At 37.5% G+C, this 19,060-nt stretch overlaps 1 protein-coding gene across 1 annotated transcript; it reads left to right on the top strand.

The window, feature by feature from the left end:
- Positions 1-2,818: 2,818 nt before the first annotated feature.
- On the top strand, positions 2,819-18,365 carry ufm1 (ubiquitin-fold modifier 1). The gene is made up of 6 exons (XM_004550100.2): positions 2,819-2,954; positions 3,055-3,111; positions 8,858-8,915; positions 10,569-10,608; positions 15,027-15,059; positions 17,966-18,365. Coding segments are annotated over exons 1-6 (264 nt in total). The 5' UTR covers positions 2,819-2,952; the 3' UTR covers positions 18,040-18,365.
- Positions 18,366-19,060: the final 695 nt, after the last annotated feature.

The raw sequence follows: 19,060 nt of genomic DNA, 5'->3' as shown, positions 1-19,060 counted from the left end.
TGGTTTCATCTGACCACATGACATTCTCCCAATCCTCTGCTGTATAATCCATGTGCTCTCTGGCAAACTTCAGACGGGCCTGGACATGCACTGGCTTCAGCAGCGGAACACGTCTGGCACTGCGGGATTTGATTCCCTGCCGTTGTAGTGTGTTACTGATGGTGACCTTTGTTACTTTGGTCCCAGCTCTCTGCAGGTCATTCACCAGGTCCCCCCGTGTGGTTCTGGGATCTTTGCTCACCGTTCTCATGATCATTTTGACCCCACGGGATGAGATCTTGCGTGGAGCCCCAGATCGAGGGAGATTATCAGTGGTCTTGTATGTCTTCCATTTTCTGATGATTGCTCCCACAGTTGATTTTTTCACACCAAGCTGCTTGCCTATTGTAGATTCACTCTTTCCAGTCTGGTGCAGGTCTACAATACTTTTCCTGGTGTCCTTCGAAAGCTCTTTGGTCTTGGCCATGGCGGCGTTTGGAGTCTGACTGTTTGAGGCTGTGGACAGGTGTCTTTTATACAGATGATGAGTTCAAACAGGTGCCATTCATACAGGTAACGAGTGGGGGACAGAAAAGCTTCTTACAGAGGACGTTACAGGTCTGTGAGAGCCAGAGATTTTCCTTGTTTGAGGTGACCAAATACTTATTTTCCACCCTAATTTACGAATAAATTCTTTACAAATCCTACCATGTGGATTCATGGATTTTTTTTTCACATTCTGTCTCTCACAGTTGAAGTGTACCTCTGGTGCAAATTACTGACCTCTGTCATCATTTTAAGTGGGGGAACTTGCACAATCGGTGGCTGACTAAATACTTTTTTGCCCCACTGTATGTTTTTACTATTTCTTTTCCATATGGGTAGGCACAGCTCTGCATTATTAAAACACCAAGTTAAGGAAGATCATTTGGAAGAATTGTGTTTTTCCCTCCAGCATAGACTTGTACAAATCAATGCCAAGGAGCTCTGAAGCTATTTTGGCAACTCGTGCTTTATGTGGGGTTTTCCTTTTCGGGTATCCTTGTGTCGTTTCTCATTTCCTCACATGCCACACTCCTCTATATTCCATGATACATTACTATGAAAGTTTTAATCCTTTGTGAGGTTTTTTCTTTTTAGTAAACTTCTTTTTTTCCCTACATTTTCCTGTGAAAATCTCGTCACTGAATCCCAGAGGTGTTTGCCTGAGTGTCTGCACTGGAACGCTGAGTCATTGAGTCTGTTACCATCTTTTTTGCTGGTTATCATTTCACTGCTTACAGTGTATCACCTACTTTTTCTTACTACTGTATCAGTAGTGCCAGGAAAGAGGCTAAGAAAAGAAAAGAAAAGGTTATTTACTGCTAACAACCACCTTTTGCTTTAACCACACTGAAGACACGTTAAGTCACTTCTACCTTTCTTTTAGCATATTTTGCATGTAAAATCAGCTGTAATTGTAGTCTTTGAATGTGGATTTATTTTGTTAGACTCATTAGGAACTTTACTAATTCAGAGCAACAGGTCGGAAAGTGACTTAAGACGAAAGCTGGTTTACATTAGTCCAAAAGTGCTATGTGCTACTATTTTATATTTGTATGTTATTTGACAATAGAAACTCTTATATTATTGGGAATAAAATTCAAAAGTATTTTCGGGCTGTATTTTAATGTCACAAAAAGAAGTAGGAAATAAGGTGTAAGCCACATTTACCATACATTGTGTTAGTGGTTCTAACACAAAACATAGGTTGAGATTTTGCCATTGTAGTGGGGACATTTTCATGAAAAATAAAAGCAATCCAGAGGTTCTGCTGGAATGCATGAAGATTCTTAGATTCACTCTTACAGCCAAACAGTTCCTGTGCTTTGCTCATAGCTTTTACACTTTAGAGACAGATTTAGTGAAAGCAGCTCTGGCTTTCTGGCAGCTGGCTGCATCGGGACATGAAGCCGTTTTCTTTGTTTGAGGCTCTGCCAAACCAACCACTAGGCGGGCATTATGACAGTGGTGCAGATAAGTAACAGAAGAAAGGGCAGGACTACATATGAAACAATTGAGCAACAGTGTTTTCTGTAGGAGACGGTCGTTCTAACTGGTACAGACTGTTCATAGTTTGGAAAGCTTTTTTCTAATCCACCAAAGCTATATATCAAATTGTTAAAATTAGGGGGAGAAAATCCCCAAAGCACAGTGGGAAGGTGTACAGAGTATGACAAACCTCAGATATCTGTAAATGTTAAATTATATACATGCAACAAACTAATTAAAATTAAAGGTCTATTGATTAACTCTCTATCTACTATATCTCCCCCTATCTATTTTCACAGAAAGAAGCACCACTGGCATGTTCCTGGTGGTTGGTGTCGATTTATCTGTGTCCAGGTTGGGCTTAGGCTGGTGTCTCATCATCCTGTCTTACAGTGACTGAAAATATACAACATACTGCAATATAGATACACAGCATCAGTCAGAACACTGAGCTACCTGTAGGTTCTACTGGCTGCCATTAAAACAAACGTGAAGGAAATCTGGATTTAATAATTTTCTTTTTAATTCTTAAATTCTTCCCAACAACATCATGTCAAGTAGAAAATTTCCAATCTGAATGAGGGTTATGTTTGTTTAACGTCAAGAACCTGGATTGAGTTGAACAACAGTGCTGAAAGATGTCAGTGCGCCTCACAGAAGTAACTGCGTCTTGTTTACAGCCTTTACGGTAAAGGTTAGCTATTTGCTATGAATGCCTGTCCGTTAATAGGACATAAAATGGATTATGTTTTAATAATAATACGCAATTTAACTGAAAAAATTTAGTCATTTATGAAAAAAAACTTACCTAACTATTAAACTTTAAAATAGGTACATTTACTTCTCAAACTTGGCACCAGATGGATGACGTGTACGTGAGGGTCCTTCTGACTTCCGGGTTTGTATAAACAGATATCAAGCGGAGTCGCCTCGCCCATAAAGATGTGAGTTTTTGGACTTTCGTAAAATTTTGACATGGACATATTTCACATGCATTCACGTGTATCCGTCTGTTAACAACAGTAATGGTGTGTTCTTCATTAGGTCTAAAGTAACGTTTAAAATCACCCTGACGTCGGACCCCCGGCTACCATACAAAGTGTGAGTACACTGACAACTCAGCAGTCACCGCTTTAATATGTCAGCCAGCTACATTTTCGACTTTATTTAACGTTTAGTTAACATTTCACGGCTACTGCAGATATTTTGTGTTTGTAGTTTTTTATTAAGCAACGTAACACGTGGGCAATGAGTGAACATCTGCTAGTGCCGATGCTGACACTGTAATCACAGTCGGCTTCCGTTTTCTGTAGTGTGGCTTCACAGCATTTTATGAGGTCTGTTATGAATTAACCTGACCATCTTTACGTCGTGATCAATGGAAATGGCACTCATTAAAGTAATTTGTATAATATATGTGAATCCTGACAAACAGCCAGAGTCATAAAAATATTATTAAATTGATTTTAAACTTTTAACTGTATTTCTATAAGTTTTACAGCGTTTCCTATTAATGACCGCCATTCGTACTACATCAAAGTAGTAAAGTAATAGATAAATGATTAAATGACAGAAAGGTTTCTGGTTTTCCAGTATTTACAATAAGTCTATAGTTTTAAAAATGATCTGAATGAATAAAGACTGAATAAAAGTTGGCTGTTTGGGGCCCCACATTTTAAAATGGCATTGATGTCCCTGCTATATGCAGGATAAAAAGACATCAGAACATGGACAGGACGAGCAGAAACAGGAATCATAGCAGCCAAGGGTAAATGTAAAGCAGACCTTTTAACATTAAGCCCTCAGACAGACTGTTATGGCTGTGGTGTTTGACTTTGCATTGCTTAAAGGCACAGTGTGCTTTTTATAATCCAAGTCTTTGTCATAGTCAAGCACAGGCATGTTTAAAAAAAATAGAATGCTAATTCAGAGTATGAGAAAGTCTTTTTTTAATCTAGAAAAAGTAAGTTTAGTGAATCTATTTTTTTATAGTATTATTAGTATAAGTTTCATAATTTGATGATATTGTTGAATATTCAATAGCTTTTGATACAGAGTTTAACATTTTAAGTGGTATTCTTGAACAAAGTATTCAAATCTAGGTTTTCAATATTTTTTTCTAATACTCTGGTTCTTCTGTTTGAGCAACACTTTGGCATATTAAACAGATCCATTTCCATTTCTGCTTGAACTTCAGGTTTCTGACAAATTACCTGAAATCCTTCATGGATTTTATGCAGAAATCATAGTTGAATCCATTTTTGCCATTTCTGCAGCTGATTTGTGTCATCTTTGTTTGTTTGGGTTTTTTTTTTTAGTGCAATATAAAGTGGTAGAATGAACACTAAAAGACCAGAAAAAATCTTGTTCAGGTCTTATTTAAATAGATTATTAAATAGCTTATTATGAATGTATTCCCATGAATGAAACAAGGGAATAAAGTGGAGCTGAATAGCTTTGTAGCACCTTGATCTAATGAGTACTGGTAATTAGATTATTTTTAAATTAGAACATTTTATTTTTAAAGGTAAGCACCGCTTAACAGGGGAAATTTTATAGACTGGAAATTTAAATCTTACATGTAATTTATTTCTAATAATTTTTGAAATGAGATATTGAAGATATAAATAATGTTTTTCTGAATCAATGCTTTCATGAAATAGCTTGCAAAACTAAAAAAGTGTATTAAATTTATGTTATTCAAAGGTTGCATAAAATACCAGGCAGTTTAGTGCAGGGTAAACTGATTATTGTGCAATATTGAGATAGAATTTAGAATGATGCAGTGTGTTGGGCTGGTTGCTTCCTGAGTACTGTTAATAGGTTACATCAAGGGTAGCAAACATCAATTCATATTTAAGGGGATTCACTTGCTGGATTTTACCTATTACCTATTAGCTTTGTGTCTAGGAGTTAGCAATCAGCCATATAACTAGAGCAGAACATAGAGTAGCAGCACAGGTCATTTGATCAAAGTGTATACACAAAGAAAAATCTACTGGAGCTCACAAACAAATCATTATGTGACTTAATTCTAAGTCATTCTTATCCCCATGCTGCACTCCCCCTGTCGAATCTCACTTTAACCCCTAAATAAAACCATTTTTTTCTACATGAATAAAAAATTTTACATTTTCTTTATTTAACTAAAACTAAAAGTAACTAAAATGTAAGCCATGATTGGTCAACATGTAGTTAATTTAAGCAGTGTGTGCCACCTTACATAAATGATGTCTCACTGTTTTCTCCCTTTTAGATTAACAAAAAGTATAATGGCTTTGTTTTTTACATACTGGATTATGTCATCTGGTTTTGTGTGTATGGGCGTAACATTCCTGCTATCACATTGTCTCAAAGCACTTAAATTGTTGAGCTTTTGACCTTTTATGGACTAATTTGACGTTAGTAGCAAAACAATGTGTGCTAACTTCTTAAAAAACATATACAATCCAAACATCTTAAATCTTAAAATCATGTTCTATGACAATCATTTTTTAAGCAGCACCAAATGACATCCCTATATTTTAACTATATTATTACAAAGCAAAGTTTGAAAGCAAGATTAGAATTTATGTCAATTAAAGATTGTCCTTTCTGGTTGGAAACCCAGCTAAACCCTAGTATTAAGCTGCAAAAAGTTGATTAATATACAAGTTGAATTTTCTTTGATGGTCAATCTAGTGAAAAAATATACAAATAGTGAGGCTAAGAATAAAAAAAATCCCAAATGTCTTATTTTAAGGTTTCACACAAGGTTTTCAAGAGATGTGCCCTTTGTAGAATTGAGGTGTAAACAAGATGCAGTTGCAGAGTGTTTTGTTTTCATGGTATTTTTGTCACATAATGCATGGTCATAATTTCCAACAAAGGTTCAAATGAGTAGGTTCAAATAATTAGATGTAAAATACTGGAGACTGTTGTTACTTTAACATGTTGACAGAGCGTCTTTTCTTTAATGAGGTCAGAGAAAACCTTGCTGGAGCTAATAATGTTATGGCTTGAGCAGAGGGATGGTGATGATAATGAGGTATCGCATTAGCCCTGTCAGACATTCAAAAAAGGTTACCACTGGCTCTCAGTTAACACAAGGTCATCTTTATAATCTCCCAGGTTTTCACTCTCACAAATAGGCTGAAGATTCAGCTTAAGCTTAGCTTCTTTCTCTTTTTACTGCAGTGCTGAGTACATCAATTGATTTTCACCCTCCTAGAGCTCATCTCCACTGCATCACCTTACTTGGCAATTGCATTTCTGGCCTTGATTTTTTTTTTTAAATATTTTTTATTTATTTAAAAAAAACTCTCACATCTGTTTAAAGAGTCTGGTGGTTTTTGGGTTGCCCTTGGGAGATCTCTGGTCCCCACTGAGCACTGCTCTGCAGAATTCATTTGAGAAGCATCCATCTGACAGTGTTGTATGTGTAACTGTTTATGCACCCTTAAGGACCAGCCCTGGCCAGTATGTTGAGGTGTGAACTTTAACTGGGCCAGTGCAACTCGTGTATTCTTTTCTTTTTAGCCTTTGTGTTGTAGATTTGCTGCTGTTCTTGGGATCATTCTCCTGATGCATGACCCAAGTTGAGCCGAGCTTTAGATGTCAGACAATTGGCCTCACAATTGAGTCTAGAATATTTTTACAAACTAGTTTTACAAAATACGGTTGGTTCAATGACTGCAAGGTGTCCAGGTCCAGTGTCTGCAAACCACCTCTGTACTCACAGTTGGTATGAGGTGTTTGTGCTGAAATGCTGTGTTTGGTTTTTGCCTAACGTGGTGCTGTGCATTATGGGCAACATCTCCACTTTGGTCTTAACTAAAGGACATTGTTCCAGAAGGTTTGTGGTATGTTCAGATACCGCTTTGCAAACCTTCGCTGCCATGTTCTTTCTAGAGAGAAGAGCCTCTGTCCTGGCAACCCAAGTCAGTTACTTTTTGTGTACTCGTTTTGTATTTTTTCCACCATATTGTCAGGAATGTTAACATTTAACATGTTAGTTTAGGCCTGTAGAGTCTTAGATGTTGCTCTTATATTTTTGGCAAGTTCTCTGAGCTTCGCATGGTCTGAGTTTGTGGGGATGTCCACTCCTGGGAAGATTGTGGTAGCACACACCTTGTGCTTTTATAGAGCTGCTCACATTTGATAAGTTTTGATTTGTAGCACTTGGTTGCTCTTTACCCTCTTAATTCCTATGCTAGCAGTAAGGATGTAGTTAGTTCTTCACAAGACTACATAGATCTTAGGGGTGGGGGAAAAAATCGATACTGTGTAGTATCGTGATATTTTGTTTGCTAATAATGTATCGATACCCGGTTGTTCAGTGATGACGCGACGAATCCTACTTCCGGGTCTAAAGTAGTCTGCGTTTAATATGGCTTTTGTGTTGTTAACATGTTTAATGTTATGTATTTTCTTCTATTTGATCTCAAAAAGCTCCTAAAACAGTCAGTGATCCCTGTTGACCTCCCTCTGCTTTTATTACCGCTAATCATTTATTTAAGCTCAGTTTTTAAAACCTTAGGATGTAACTACAGCCCAGCCCATGCAGCAGTATATGAATGACTAACCTCGTATTGTGGATGGATTATCTCAGTTGTTCTCCTGGCTGAAGTTTGGTCCTTTTACAGCATCCTGCCATGCGATTACATTTGTTCCTGACCACCGAGAACACTCACGCTAACTTTTATCGAGTGGAAAAACAGTTAGCTTGTTTATATTATGCTAACATAGCTGTGTCGCTAGCAGTCACGTAGCACATCATTATATACCAGCTAGCCCAACTTCAGTAACCCTACAAACGTCACTGCTGTTTAGTTTTCTGTCTTCATTTATGCTGGAAGTGATAACAGAGCTGTACGTTTTAATTTGTTTCCAAAACCCCGCAGTCAGGACATGCTATATTGTATTTAGATAGAAGCTAGCGAGCTAACTCCCTGCTAACTTCTAACTCCGTTAAATGTCATAAATTCCGTTTTCATGGATGCCTGGGTGTTAAACTCAATTGTTACACCTGGTAGAGCAGAACGCTGATCATTTTATTAAAGATGAAAGACTTTAGACAGTTTTTCAACTCTCAGTAATGCCATAGTGATCATTTGATATATGGACCTGCAGCGGAGTTTAGACCCAGACACGGCTAGTGACGTCAGACTGAACAACCGGACAGGGACAGCAGAAATCGATATTTTGTTACAAAAAAGGTTTTTGTGCTCTGACTTCAGAGCATGTTGATCCTTTTTCTGAGCAAGAATCCTGACATTCCTTCACTGTCCAAATGTGTTTTAACTTTTTTTTTGGCAGCAATAAACATGACAGTTTACTTATTTTAATTTAAGACATGTTTTATTTTAATTAAGTTTAAAACTTTTTTTATTTAATGTAAAATTATATTTTGTTTTAATTTAATTTCAAATTCTTCAGTTGCTGAAGGGCCTGCATAGTTTTCATAAATTGCTTAGTTCAGAATAGCTATAGTTGTACCAGATGGTTGCATTCAGTTAAGTTGGACTAGACTGTAATACAAACCGTTCAGTTTGTCACCAATATAACTGACTGAAATGAGAGAAAGACTGAGTGGGAGACTTTATCAATATTCATTTTATCTAATATCAAAGTTTACCTTTATGTACAGAATCTGAATATCGCAAAATATTTTTAAAAATTGCAATAATATTGTATCGTGCGTTAAGTATTGTGATAATATCGTATCGTGGGATGTATGGTGATTCCCACCTCTAATAGATCTGTGTAAACCTTCTTCTTCACAAGACTGTAAAATAGTAGGCATTTTATAAAATAAAAATGTTATTTTAGAGCATTTTTAAAATCCCATTTAATATGTCTGTTGCAGACTAAGTGTCCCAGAGAGCACACCATTCACAGCGGTTTTGAAGTTTGCAGCTGAGGAGGTAAGCTGTTTCTCCTTGTTCTTTGTGCAAGACTACGGTGGAATAATTGCATTGCGCAGTAATGCTGTTCAGCTTAATACAGATCTATGGTACATGTGAAAATATATGTCAGCTAATTTAAAAACAGTTTTATATTTGATGGTTTTGACTGTGACATACCCTTGCAACATTTATTCAACATTTATCTATTTATAGTTACAAAATTCTAGTATAAACAATTGTACCTTTTAATAGACTAAAATGAAGTCTTGTTGCAGTAAGTGTTTCAGGCACTGGATGTGTTTTTCAGCCACGTTTTTCAGTCTGACACAACGGGTTCACTTATATTTTAATCAATAGAGCCGTCTGCTGTCACCGAAAGCCTCTCTTTAGCCTTTGAAGTGTATTTTCTTCCCTTTTCTGTGCATAAACACGCAGCAGTACTGCGGCTTAAATCATCCTAATGAATGAGTAAAGCTGCGGCTGCAGATGTGCTCCTTTTCAGTGTGTTGACAGGGTATTAATCTTATTCTGTTACAAACCAGGAAACTAATGAAACATAATTTTCACATTGTGATCCCCAAATTTGCATGCAATGAACATACGTGCTGCTAGAAGTTAATTGACTGTGAGGAGAATACAGTTATGGTTAAGTAGAACGACAAAGATTTCACCATTGATTTCCCACAAAAGTTAGCCTTTGAATTACTTAGCCATGGGAGTAGTTTCCTGGAGTGGCTTCATATTGCTGCCTTGTTCACTTACATTTATTTATTCATCAACACAGATTTTGCTTTTGTGTTAGTAGCTTTATATTTTACATTTTCTTTATTATGGTTCAACTGGCAGAATAAAATGATTTTATTTTCTTTCAGATATAATGTTAAATATTTTATCATAAACCAACCAACCAGGCGGGTGGTTCAAACTCATTTATATGCTATATTTAATCCTTTAGGAGTTTTTTTTTTTTCTTTCTGCCACAAAAACAAAGCTCATCACCTCCCATTTGTCTCTGATCAAACTGTTTCATGTGTGCTGCTTGTGCTACACAAGCCAGTAGTTTGGTGAGCAGCACTTTGCTAACCTTATCTCCCTGGAGACAGACTGCTTCCTCCACCCGTTTGCAGCAAATCCCCACCAGCCCACATCCTCTTCTGCCGAACACTGAAGTAGGACATGTATTGTAACCGTGCTGAGTGATTTTCATCCAGAAATTCAAGCGTGGCTATCTTTCCCACAGGCCCTCTCTAAAGTGTTTATTTGAATGTGTGCGTGTGCTCAGGTGCATTTTTGTGTGAAACCACAAAACACTTGTGTGTCTGACAAGCGTGAAAGTTGGGAGACAAAGGACAAAAACAAAAGTGTTTTTCATTTTTGCTTGTTTTACTCACTATGGTAGTGAAGACATCGTGTAGTAGCTCTCGCTTCTATTTTGAAATTGTTACCCAATAAAGTCAGAGAACGGCAGCACGCTGACTCAGTAGATGAAGCTGTCTTTCATGGTAGTTTTAGTTTCACACTTTGTCTTCAGGCCAAGTGAAATATGGGAGCAACATGTCCCTGATTATTTAACTAGAATGGATTAGTGCTGCTGAAATGTCAAATGCTAACTTCTGTTGAGAAATTCACTTTTAATGTTAACATTGGTATCTGCTTCAATTTCTCTTCCAGTTTAAAGTGCCGTCAGCAACCAGTGCAATAATAACAAATGGTGAGTACACAGAATTTTATTTATTTATTTATTTATTTGATGTTCCAAGTGAACTCGAGTTATTAGGAACCATTTTATGGTTACAGAGAGTCTCGTGCTTTTACAAGCCAAGTGTTTTGACAGGCAGGTTTGAAGTCAACAAAAAGCTGGAAGGATGTGTGGAAGATGCATCCAAGTGAAGGCGTGCTTGCTGTGGTCTTTGAACTACACAGCGGGTCTGGAAATAAGCTGATGCTTGAAGTACTGTCAAGTCACATATAATGATATATTGATCACCAAAAGCAAGCAAACATAATGTAATGGGAATATCTCATCAAACATACATTTAGACATGTGGTCATGGTCAAGACTGGACCTGCTGAAGTTCAAAATAAGGATCAGAATTTGGGTGCGGGGTGTCTCTGGGTGAAAAAGATTTCTACTAGCTGATAGGAAACCAAAAGTAACTCAAATAATCTCTTGTTAGAACTAGAGATGGCACGATACCACTTTTTTATGTCCGATACCGATACCGATATCATAAATTTGGATATCTGCCGATACCGATATGAATCCGATATAGTGTTTTTTAATCAACAAAACTGTTTTTTAAATATCTTGCTGCATTTTGTATAAGTTCATACTCAAGTTTAAAACAACAACTACACTAAAGCTATTCTGTTATACCTGTATGCAAAAAAAAAAAAAATTTCATAGTTCAGCAATACTGATCAATCTAATAAATTTAAACCTACACCATCCTCCCTATTCTGGTATTTTAAAGAGTACTTAGCATAAATATTAAGCAACCTAACTAATAGGGTTCCAACTCCCAGCAACAACAAAAATAAATAAATAAAAAATAGGGAACCACCCCTCACGCTCTACCTCATGATGCTTAATCGACGTAATCAACCTTAATTTGATGCAGTGTGAAAAAAAATGCACAGAAATCAATTATTTTTCAAGAATAATTAAATAGATTCAACATCTTTCTTCAACAAAATTGCAGACTGCACAGATGGTACCTTCCCAAAGGAAAAAGTACTATAGCTTACTAGGGTATATATATTAGACTTAATAGTTACTATATACAGTAATTGACTTCTATTCATTTTACATCAAATTAAAACTTTGGGTGTCAGATAATTATTTATTAAAAGCTAGACATTTTAAATGAGAATAAGAAAGAAAAGTATGTCTTTGTGCCCCCTTTTCCCTGTTAATGCCCTATCGGCCCCCCTGGCTAAACTTTGCTAGATCCGCCCCTGCACAGTTACCAGCCGTCAGCTACGTAGAAAAAGATCCTCGAGTAGAAAGTAATATTAAATACATTCTAACAACAGCTGATCAAGCTTAAACGTGCTGCTGTTGTTCAGCCGCTGGTTTCCTCTTTCTGGTGCAAAGTGGGCCAAAAGCAAACTAGAGACACGGACTCGCGACAGAAAAGCCGATCAGCTGATCGTTAAGCAGTTTCATGATTGAAGTAGCAGCAGGAGAGGCAGTCGCTTGTTAAGCTTAACGCAGGAATGCTTTACAAACATTCAGAGATGGACTTACACACTTGCTTTACTTCTCTCGGGATAACTTTGTCGGAGATGAAATGCCGGGTTGCTAGCGAAGCTCCAAATGCTATCCAGACCACCGACAGGTCCCGCATGCCACAGCCGCTCTATCACGTGATGCATACTGCTCCGACGTGCTAACGTTCTGAGGTGAGTTACGGCGTGTTGCAAGTTTTGTGAGGTGCTTTCGTGATATTTAATGGATCGGATTACATTTTTTTATTTTTCTCCGATATCCGATCCAGTAATTTAGGTCAGTATCGGACCGATACCGATACGTAATATCGGATCGGTCCATCTCTAGTTAGAACCAAGATGTGCAGAAGAGCATCTCTGAAAGTGTGACAAGTTGATCCTTAAGAGGAGCAGAAGACAACACTGGGTGTTACTCCTACCAGCTGTGGAAAAAAAAAGCTGAGCAGTTCACACAAGCTCAACAAAATTGTACGGACGAATGACACCTGATCTTCCAATTTTGGATTTCTGCTGCAATGTTAAATTGATGCAGTCAGCAGTTGGTATAAACATTACTGAAGCTTCCTGCCTCATATCAAAGGTTCAGGCTAGTGGTGGTGATGGTGTGGGGCATAATTTCTTGGCACGCTTTGGGCCCTTTAAATTGTTTAAATGCCACAGCTTACCAGAGTAATTGTTGCTGATCACACCCTCCCTTTTGTAACAGCAGTGTATAAATCTTCTTGCTTAAAACAGGAGAACACAGCAAATAAAACTGAACGTCAACCTGGTACCAGTAAGGAGTAACTAATAAAGTAGCTGAGTGTTTAAGTAAAAATAATTTGAGATATATTCAATAAATAAAAACAATGTTCTGTCAGTATTTTGACTATTTTTAAGCCAAGACAGATCCGTATAAAATATTTCCTAAACTTTGCATTGTTGTAATAGTTTTTCACCGACTGTATTTCTTATGACAGTAAATGGGAGGTGTCTGTAATTTCACGAGCACCTTATAAAAAAGGTTGAATTTAAGTCCACTTTCTGAGGTTTTCATTGCTAAATTAATCTTCGTTTTACTTGGTACTTTTAAAGCATATCAGTTTTAGGCCATCAGGACTCAGTAACACTGAATCCTGCATCCTCCACTAGCAGAAGTTTTGCATAGCTTCTCCCAGTTTGTGTTAAGACCCTTTGTGTGATCTGTATAAAGTAAATCAGTCTAAAGCTTCACCTTAGAGGGGATTCATCTAATTAGTGTGTGTATAAAACAGAAATAGAGTTCAAAGTTGTAAATTAGTGCAATTAAAATTTTTTATTTTTACTTCCATATTTAGGTGAAACGTGATTATTTTTTTTAGCACTTCAGTTTACCAAAATAGGCAAGCATTCAGTAGGTAAGTAAATATATAAATTATATTAAAACAAGAAGTCATTAGAAGTGAAATGAAAATCAGCCTTTTTTATTTAAACAATGATTTTATTTTTTGCACAATTATACACAGAGAAACTGTTCAATCAAATAAACCCCTGCACCAATAGAGAAAACACCCGCATTTTTATTTTATTTGAATATTAACATACTAGTAATTCAAGTAGTGATTACTGAAAACTATTTCTTAATTTATTCTTAGATCTTTTTTGAACGTTTAAACTTGTTTCAACCTTAAGAAACAACGTTTCATTTCATTTATTTCATTTGTTTATTTATTTCACACTTTGTCAACAGTTTCCACAGTTAGTTCTTTCAAACAAACCAACTACACTTTCTGTCAGTAAAGCACTGCAACCACGTGTGAAGAATACGAAAGAAAAGAAAACGTTCAACTTTTTTTTTTTGAAAACTAGGTCACATTAAAATCCAACATCAGTTCCTCGAATTCAGTGAAGTCATGCTACAAACATGGTTCTATAACTACAGGAAAAAAGTTTAAAATTACATACAAGTATGATTTCAAATTCAGAACCATTAGCCTGACTCCGGAAAACAGATTTGCTGGATGAACGAGAAAAGTACAACACTAAGCTATTTTTAATGTCTTTTCATGTTCAAGTATTCATGACAAACCAGTTGCACAAGTTTCTGTGCCACTTACCTTTGTATTTATTTTGACAGTGAGCAGTTTGTCCACAGAGTGTGAGTAGGACAAGTAAAATGCATGCTTGGATAAATGTTTGTGCTGCTGTCATTTCAGCCAACTCTCAAAGACAAGAAAAGATATGAAAAGTATCAATAAAATACATTTTCTGGTAAAATATTGAACCTCTGCAAGTACTTTCTCGGGCATGCAATAAGTTGTTAGGTCAACAGATTCTTTTCTAAAAGGCAGAACACATACCGAACAGATGGATGTCTGAAATAATCTGAGCCTAAATTTTCAGCTGGATTCCTCCAGTTACACAACACGTTATTGATCTTATAGCCACACTCTTAGAAATTACCAGAGCAAATGACACTAAATTGCCTTGATGGGTGTTAGGAGAAAAATTGTTGGCTTTTTCATTGTACTCCAGCAATCGAAGAGCAGATTGCTGGCAACGTCGTTTTCTTCTGCTCTGTTCTGACAGGGTTAGACTAGTGAACTTAATTGTATTTTAAATCACAGGAAGATTACTTTCTTGGGGACATATTGTGTTGACAGATAACATAAAGATAAGGTTTGTGTTAAAATGACTGAAGTGATGATACGTTCAAAGATAAGTTTTAAATTTATCAAAAGAAAAATGGCTCGTCTGTCATTGTTCCAGATAGATCTCTTTGCTATCAGTTGTGCTGCTGAGTGAACTGTTATTACAAATGAAGCAGTTATTGAATACATTTTATTTCTTATTTCTTTGCTTGTCTTTTGGATAACAGTTTTTTTTCTTGTATTTTCTGCATTTTGTGTTTACATTCTCATTTTAATGTTTGCTTTGCAGATGGAATAGGAATCAACCCGGCTCAGACTGCAGGTGAGTTCTTGTGTTCTTATGTATGTTTTTCTTTTTTCTTTTCTTTTTTTAAGTATTAGAAATACTTTGATCCTCAAGATGATTTAAGGTGACATGTTCTCCATCTGTTGTATTAATATGCAAATGACCTCTGGGCTTTCTTTTAAGCTTGTTGACACTTGTCAGACTGCTTTTGTCAAATCATAAATAGCCTAAGCAATTAATACAGTTCTTGAACAAAGTATGAATCATTATGCTTTATATCTCGGACGTGTTCAAATCTCAGTGACATTGGCCTGAAGGTCAGCGGTCGTTTTCTGAAAACCTTGCAAATGCAATAACTTGAGAACAAGGCAAGATAGGATTTTGAAATTGAAACCATAGGTGCATCTACTGGGAGCCTGGGGGCTACCACTGGTCACCACCAGTATTTCTGCTAATACTCAATGGGATGTAACTGTGCATGGTTCCAGAAAGAGAGCAAGAATATACAGTAAGAATTACCTTGTATTTTCTTGCTCACTTTGTGATCAGTCATTTCTAATTAAATTTGGGTCATTTAAGTCTGTTTTTACATATTAATAAATAAAATTAACTGTTTTCTTGCCTTGTTCTCAAGTTATTGCAAACTATTATGCACCTGAATCTAACATGACAATGAGAGTCCCATCACAAATCTGCGCTACCTTAGAATATGAGTACAATAGTTGCATATAGAGCACATTAAGTGTTTAACTTTATTAGCTACAGCATCATCAAATATACATCCAACAGACACTTTGTTAGGTTTAACTGTTTATCTGTCCAATAATGCAAATCTCTGATCAACCAATTACATGGCAGCAGCTCAGTGCTTATAGGGATGTAGACATGATCAAGACAAACTGCTGAGCAAACATCAGGAACAGGAAAAGAAAAGTGATTTAGGTGACTTTGGGGCATGGTTGTTGGTCCCAGAAGGGGCTCATCTGAGTATTTCAGTAACTGCTGATTACTGAGATTTTCCTACACAGCCTAGGGATTACTGAGAATGGTCTGAAAGGGAGAAGAAATGCTTTGAGTATCACTTGATATTTCACGTGTGGGTGAAAATGCTTTGTTGATGCCGGAGGTCAGAGGAGAATGGCCAGACTGCTTTGAGCAGATAAGAAGTCGACAGTATCTCAAGTAAAGGTTTGTTACAACCAAGGTATGTAGAAAAGCATTGCCTGGTGTGAGTCTTGATTTCTGCTGCAGTATTCGGATGGCCGGGTAAGAATGTATCATAAATATGAAAGTATGGATCCACACTGCATATTTTCAGTGGTTCAAGCTGGTGTTGGTGGGGAGATATTTTCCTGGGACACTTTGGAGCTGTTAGTATCAACTGAGCATTGCTTATTGAGCATTGCTGATCTCTTTATGAGCACAGTGTATTGTTCTTCTGATGGCTGCTTCCAGCAGGAAGGGGGCAGGGATAGCTCAGTAGGTAGAGTGGTGGCCCCATGATCGGAAGGTCGGGGGTTCAACTCCACTGAACGGCTACCCTGAGGTACCCCTGACCAAGGTACCATCCCTACACACTGCTCTCCGGGCGCTGCACTGGTGGCTGCCCACTGCTTCACTGGGTGAATGGGTTAAATGCAGAGGAACTATTTCCCTATGGGGACTAACATGCACACTTTACAGGATAACACGTCATGTCAAAGCTCCAATCCTCTCAGCTGGTTTCTTGAACATTCGAATGAGTAGACTGTTCTTAAATGGCCTCATCAGTCACCAAATCTAAATCCAATAGAGTATATTTGGGATGTGATGGAATGGGAGAGTTATGAACCAACCAATCTGCAACAATTGTCTGATAGCATCATGTCAAGGTGGACCAAAATTTTCTAGGGAATGTTTTTTGCACCTTGTTAAATCTATGACTTGGAAGAATTAAGACAGCTCTGCAGGCAAAAGAGAGTGCAGCCTGATATTAATGTTCTCTGTCTAACTGATCTGAGTCTACTGCAGCCACCTGAACAATCTTCCATTTGTTTGGTAGCTGAAATTTGTTTTTAATGAGGTTGTCTTTGATTTACTTAAAAAAAAAAAAATAGTGTTGATTGGTTTTGGCTCTTACAAGTTAGATGTGAATTTGGGAGGGCAGAGATGTCACAGTGCTACCTTGATAAGCAAGTATTGAAAATCTTACTAATCATTCAGCCAGTCTCTTTACAAAGAATTGCAGGACTTCATCACCACTGGTCATACTCGGAGATCTTGTCACATTTATATTATATGTTGAATGTGATCAGAACTGTAGAAGTTTGGCCTACTTCTCCTTATGCATTGGGTCTCTTCTGCTGAGGAAGGACATTGGTGGGCATTCAGCTTTTTATCTGAATTACACTCATGCGCTGTGCTGCCAAGAATAGCAGCAGTTCAGAAACCTCTGTCCGATTGGCTTTTTTTCACCCACTGCAGCCACTCCACCTCCTGTTTACAGGACTGAGATGGTGGAAATCAATCTGTCAAGTTCTTTTTTTTTCCCGACATGCTTTCTAAGGTTAAAATCACACTTCTTTTGGAAAATGGCAAAGGTGCACATATGCCAATAAGAACTGCTTAAAATGCATGCTCTTGTTAACATCCATTTCTTTCTTTTTTTAATAATTGGTTTATGTAGGCTGACTGAAGAGCTGAAAATTAGGCACTAGGATTTTTTTCATCTGTCAGTTTAGTGATCGTTCCAGCTCGAAGCGTCTGTGTGAAGACTGAATCTGTGTGCAAGTTGTAATCGAATCCAAGACTTTGAGTCAGAGATTGCATGCTTTTTTGTCAAGTTTCTCTCCCAGCTGGTGAGTTGACATGTTGTTGGCAGCTTTGGTGACAATAAAACCCCTTATTAAAGCACACTGATTATGAACCATGATCTTTATATAGTGCTCTGCCTTGTGTTGCAGGGAATGTGTTTCTGAAGCACGGCTCAGAGCTTCGCCTCATTCCAAGAGACAGAGTGGGAGGACAAGGAGACTGATGCTGCTTTTCCTCGTCGACATCGGCATAATGACTCACGCGGCAGATTCATGTAACGCTCGAGACCCAGGAAACACCTCAGCGTGTGTCATTTTTATTTTCTGGCCCACCACTGACAGTGACTCACATGAGAGTATATTTAAACACATTGATGACGTGCGCATGTTCCCTGTGTTCAAAAGTTTGGAGTAACATCAGGAGAGAGTAAGAGAGTAATGAATTCACACAACACAGCATCTACATCCCAGGAAAGATCAGCAAACAACTGAGTCAGCTGACTTTTGTATCTTTGTAAATGACAATAAAGAATCCATATGACCAACAGCACATGCTCAGTGCAGCGTTATTTTTGTTCGTACTGGAATTGGTAATAATATCTACAAAGCATGCTGTTAAGTGCTTCATTAAGCGACTGGTGACTTTATCTGTGCTAATCAGGCACCTTGTGTCAGAGCAGTGTTCTTCAAACAGATGCTGCAGTTGTCCTGGGGACCAGATTTGTCTTTGAGTCGATCCAACACAGCTTCTGATTAAAGCATGAAACTGTTAAATCAATCTGTTCAAACATATGGCTCTTTGCTGCCCTCTCTCAGGTTACATTCGAGCATCAAATGCACTCATCCCCCCACTTGAAATCACACACTGCGCACCTACACACAATAAATATAGAAAATCTCCACTGAATAATGCTGCCTGATTATGAACTGATAAAGCAGGTGTTGATAAAACAAGCCAAGCGTCCAAAGAGCTTAGATTAAAATTGGCATCGAGATGTGTCTGAGTAGCTATCAATAAGATTCATCAGCCACTGGTAACACGGATTTTCATCTTGGAAATAAATGTCACGTGTTTGCAGTCGTTTGTCATGTGGCTTCTCTTTTTGACAGTGTCGCAGTTTGAAAAACAAGTAAACAGAAATTGTGTCTGAATATCAAGCCTCCTTGATTATTTCCACCCAAAACAACATGACTAACAGACCAGTCCGTGTTTTTTCCTTTATGAAATGTGCTTTATTAACTGAT

The sequence above is a fragment of the Maylandia zebra genome, linkage group LG10, assembly GCF_041146795.1.
Source record: "Maylandia zebra isolate NMK-2024a linkage group LG10, Mzebra_GT3a, whole genome shotgun sequence".
Taxonomy (NCBI): Eukaryota; Metazoa; Chordata; class Actinopteri; order Cichliformes; family Cichlidae; genus Maylandia; species Maylandia zebra.
Note: the sequence above shows the minus strand (reverse complement) of the source record. Positions and strands in the feature narration are given on the sequence as shown.

Bases quoted from the DNA above. Each gene is read 5' to 3' on its own strand.
- ufm1 (XM_004550100.2), top strand. The intron at 3,112-8,857 runs GTGAGTACACTG...TGTCTGTTGCAG, and splicing joins CCCCGGCTACCATACAAAGT to ACTAAGTGTCCCAGAGAGCA. The intron at 10,609-15,026 runs GTGAGTACACAG...TTTGCTTTGCAG, and splicing joins CAGTGCAATAATAACAAATG to ATGGAATAGGAATCAACCCG.